Source organism: Curcuma longa, chromosome 3 (assembly GCF_044706935.1).
Source record: "Curcuma longa cultivar G26 ecotype Majalengka, Jawa Barat chromosome 3, ITB_CL_G26_1.1, whole genome shotgun sequence".
Classification (NCBI taxonomy): domain Eukaryota; kingdom Viridiplantae; phylum Streptophyta; class Magnoliopsida; order Zingiberales; family Zingiberaceae; genus Curcuma; species Curcuma longa.
This window is the reverse complement of record NC_133863.1, coordinates 1,752,387-1,756,567: the sequence shown is the minus strand read 5'-3', so window position 1 is coordinate 1,756,567 and position 4,181 is coordinate 1,752,387. Positions and strand designations below refer to the sequence as shown.

Below are 4,181 nucleotides of genomic sequence, written 5' to 3'. Positions count from 1 at the left end.
ACGAGTCTGCAAGACTGCAACAGCTTGCGAGGGTTTCCACGAACGAAGCCATTGCGACGTGTGGATGAATTCAGCACCGGCCAAAAACAGTGCCTACCAAAGGGAAAGATACAGATACAGGGAATCTGAAAGCTGTGGCGTACATGGAAACGTCTGGGCTGGGGAAGCCATTTCCACATATATAATTAATTAGGTGACTGATTCGTAAAGTCACCTTTCCAGGGAGGCATCTGGACTGGAACCAACTTGAAGCCCCACGACTTACTCTTCTTTTCTTGCTCCATTTGGATGGAAAATCAAAGAGGAAGCCGATGCTGCGAATAAAATTAAACAAAAGCATCTCTCTCTCTCTCTCTCTCTCTCTCTTTGGGCTTCAAAAATCACCAAAGTTAAGCCCTACGTAATTAAACAGATACAATTGTTTTAGCTCGAGGAAGAAAAAAAACACAAAAATATTTCTCTCATTTAATTTCCTTTCTCTTTAAATTTTCTCTTCTCCAATTGGCAGACTCCAGAGAATAGGCCAAATGACTTCTTGCTGGATGATTGGCAGCTAGTTGCATGGGCGAAACAGACGAGTGACGCAACAGATGGGCCTTTCTTCCTTCGGTTCTCCCAGGCTTTAAATGCACCGGCCTACCAGAATTTCATCTGCAACGAAACCATTTCACTGTATTTAATTTGCAGTTAGAAATGATAATAGACACATATCGTGTAGGTATATTAAAGTTAACTTCATTTCTTTGTTCTTTCTTATCCTGATAATTTGAAGGGTGCCGTTGGGTCATTTGATCCTTCCTTTATATCTTCGCTCAGCTGTACAAAAGGTGTTTGTAATAATGTAGAATCCCTTTAGAATACATGGCCAAGTTGCACAGAAGGGTGCCCTTCGTCGACTTCTAATTAATTAACCTCACAGGAAAACAATTGCATGGTAGAATATGCCTTTGAACAGATAGCAACATGAACAAAAGAACCACGTGAAGTTCCATTCGAGTCACATCGATGCTGCTAATAAATCTTTCAAACCCTCATGCTGAAGACGGCAAGTTCAACAAATAACATTTTATCAAATGGCACACTTAAAATCAAATAGATATTGATCAATGGACGTTAAATAATTTTGACTGTAAGTACCAAAGGAAAAAAAAAGAATTTCTGCTGTATGTTTTTGCCCTGACTTCATACTGATCTGTCTTTTTATTTTTAATTATTTTTTTGGCAGATATCTTGTGCAGAAACTCTTGTCAGCAATGTTTGGTTTGGTTTGTAACTTGCAAAGAGACAGTTTCATCAGCAGACAACATATTTGAAAATCTTGCTGCATATATTAAACTGGATTAAGTATTTAAATATAAAAGCCAGCATCAGATCTCATATCTGCAATGAAAGAATACCAAAATGAATCAGATAAGGAGGAATCGACCAGATTCGACAACACAATTAAAACGTTGTTATTCCAGAAAAATTGACACTTCTTCTATGAGATGTTGAACAGTCTCATAACACACCTCTATCTTAGAATAAAAAGGAGAAAAAAAATCATGTTGGATCTCATTTGAGGAGCTCAAAAACTCCAGTACTCAAAATAAGTTATTCCTCTAAACATAATTCTACAACAATCCGCAAAACATCTGATATCTCTCCATATGTTTGAAAGTCACATGTGTTAAGTCTCTTCGTAGTAAGCTAAAAGCCTCTTTAGACATTATACCACTTGGATATCATCTCCAGTTATAACTATCTGATTTATCCTCTTCTTCCTCACAGCTTTCTCCAGAGAGTGCTCGAGTAGAAATAGCTAGTTGAAGGGGGCCTTGAGGAGAGCCAGATTGGGAGACACTTTGTTGAGGGGAAGACGTGTACTCTTCTTCCTCCTGGGGAACCCACATACTTCCTCCTAAAACAGCAACAGGTTGATCACCAGTAGAACCTTTAGGCATCTTTCGTGTGTGTAATCGATATTTCTGAAAACAAAGATTGTGTTATTGGTGCACTTTAAACATAAGCAAACAAAGTTAAAATCAAGAAGGCACAAGGCAACAGATGTAGAATTACCTGCAGATGGCTTTTCACTTCATCGTTGGTGAGGCCATCAACCTTCATTAAGTCTCTTATCTGCTTTGGAGTCGCCACTATATCAAAGCCAATTGCAGATAAAGAAAATTCAGCATGCATACAAATATGAAAAAATCATTCGGGTATATATTTTTTTTTCGGGAAAACTAAAAACTACAAAGGTCAGAATTTGATCTCACCTTGAGGACCACCAAGCTGTTGGAGAGCATTAACAAACTGGCGATGCAGTTCCTGTGACCAGCATCGTCGGATCTTCCTTACTGATGGCTGAACTTGTAGGCTTAGATGTGCACCCACAGAAGCAGGAACCGACACCGGAGATCTACCAACAGCCTTACGTCCTGAGCCGCCGCTTGAATGTTCCTCGGCGACAGGAGAAAACGGGGAAGGCGAGTTATTTGCCGCAGCTGGCACTAGCGAGAGGTCAGGAGAAACAGGCACCGGATTCAACTTCCCTTTTGACTTCATTATAGGAGCTGCTATGCCCTTAAAGGGCAAAAATGCAGCCCCACGGTTCGTAGAGTTCAAAAACAAACTCTGTTGTTCCTCACCTAGTCGATCCGGTCTTCCATTTTTCTGTCGCCGACACAAATAGGATCCGTTTTAGGGAAGAGAAATGAGGGGCAAAAAAATTAGAACGATCATAAGAGCTGAAAATTTCTGCTTCAAACCTCGGTTGAACTTTTGTTGTCATCATCATTCTTTACTTCGCTGGAATTATCACTCCACAGCTGAGCAGAACTCATCCAGTTCATCTTATCCTTGCAATCCGGTTCCTTATCTTTCCTCTCTTCCTGGCAACTACTTCTGATCGGAATAAATTCCTCGAACGGACGCACCAATCTCTCGCACGCCCTTCGATCCATCTCCGCCTTTAAATCCTCGATGACTGCAGTCCAAAATAATTCGCATAAAACATCATAAAAATCACATCTTTACCACACAAAAAAAAACCACTAAAATCAATAATCTTTATTGAGAACGGAATGAGCACCTTCGGTGAGGAGAAGCATGCAGAGTGGGAGCTCGCGCTTGAAAGCCTCGATCTTTTTCTTCTCCTCCTCTAGCATCCTCACGGATTCCCTGAGCTTCGCCACCCGGCCATCTACGGGGCCAAGCGCCGTCTCCGCCGCTTCATTGAGGAACCCGCCGACAGCTCTCCCGGCGAAAGCCTTCAGATCCAGGACGATCTGCGCCGCCGTCGATCCCATCCTATCCTTACAACCGCTCTCTCCGTCCAACTTTCCTCGTCGATCTCTCTTTCCCTGGCGCAAACGAGGCCGGAAGCCACAGAGAACGAAGAAAGAGGAGACGCCTATTTTTATACGCAACAATGGATAAGGGGGTGAACCGGTTCAGAACAAACCGAGGGAGGGCAAAAAAAACCGAAAAATAAAGATTCCAATACGACTCGTCGCGTAGCGCATCACGCGGCGAGGCGACTCACCGAATTCGACCGGACCGGAATCTTCGTGGTATTTGCCATCGATGCTCGTTTTTGTTTTTGTTTTCTTTTAAATATATTTAGAAACTCATAAATCTTTGTTTAATTTTGGGAGGTAGCGTGGCGTATTAGGATTAAAGATTTGGAGATCTCTCAGGCAGGGTTTAGGTGGCGGGATGGGTATCCTGTAGAATATTCTAATTTTAAAATAACGTGTGAGATAAGAAATTGCTATTTTTTTCACTCGATCTAAATATGATTTATTCAGCGGAACCGAGAATGGCAAAGTTGCTATATTATCGAAATCATAGGAGTATTTTAGGTAGGTCGCAGAAAGTATCTGCGATCGAGGGATGTGCGCCGCGTAACGAGCGACTCGTCGAATCCCTACAAAATCTCGACACGTGGTTGGTGCTGAAGGAATCCATGCAGGCTTTTCGCTTTCGGAGGGGAATCAAAATTTATTAATTTCGTCAACTTTTCACAAAGAATAAACAAATAAATAAATATATTAATTAATTATGAGCCCACCTTTTCTTCCTTTAGAAAAATAAATTAAATCTTAAATACGCGACGGTCATGGATTCTTCCCATGCTCGCCACGAGGTGAAAAGAATCTTGTCGACTAAATAAATTCGTATTGGGAGTTGGATTAGCG

General features: G+C 41.5%; 1 protein-coding gene across 1 annotated transcript; it reads right to left on the bottom strand.

The window, feature by feature from the left end:
- Nucleotides 1-1,430: 1,430 nt before the first annotated feature.
- LOC141824977 (transcription factor HHO6-like) lies at nt 1,431-3,355 on the bottom strand. Its single transcript, XM_074712330.1, has 5 exons — nt 3,074-3,355; nt 2,751-2,968; nt 2,259-2,655; nt 2,059-2,135; nt 1,431-1,967 (listed from the first exon to the last, which is right to left on the bottom strand). The coding sequence occupies exons 1-5, from the start codon at nt 3,288-3,290 to the stop codon at nt 1,725-1,727; spliced, it is 1,152 nt and encodes a 383-aa protein (XP_074568431.1). The 5' UTR covers nt 3,291-3,355; the 3' UTR covers nt 1,431-1,724.
- Between the last annotated feature and the right edge of the window lie 826 nt (nt 3,356-4,181).

Coding starts and splice junctions, on each gene's coding strand:
- LOC141824977 (XM_074712330.1), bottom strand. CDS start 3,290: ATGGGATCGACGGCGGCGCAGATCGTCCTGGATCTGAAGGCTTTCGCC. Junction 2,969..3,073: donor CATGCTTCTCCTCACCGAAG/GTGCTCATTCCG, acceptor TTTGGACTGCAG/TCATCGAGGATTTAAAGGCG. Junction 1,968..2,058: donor AAGTGAAAAGCCATCTGCAG/GTAATTCTACAT, acceptor CTTTGTTTTCAG/AAATATCGATTACACACACG.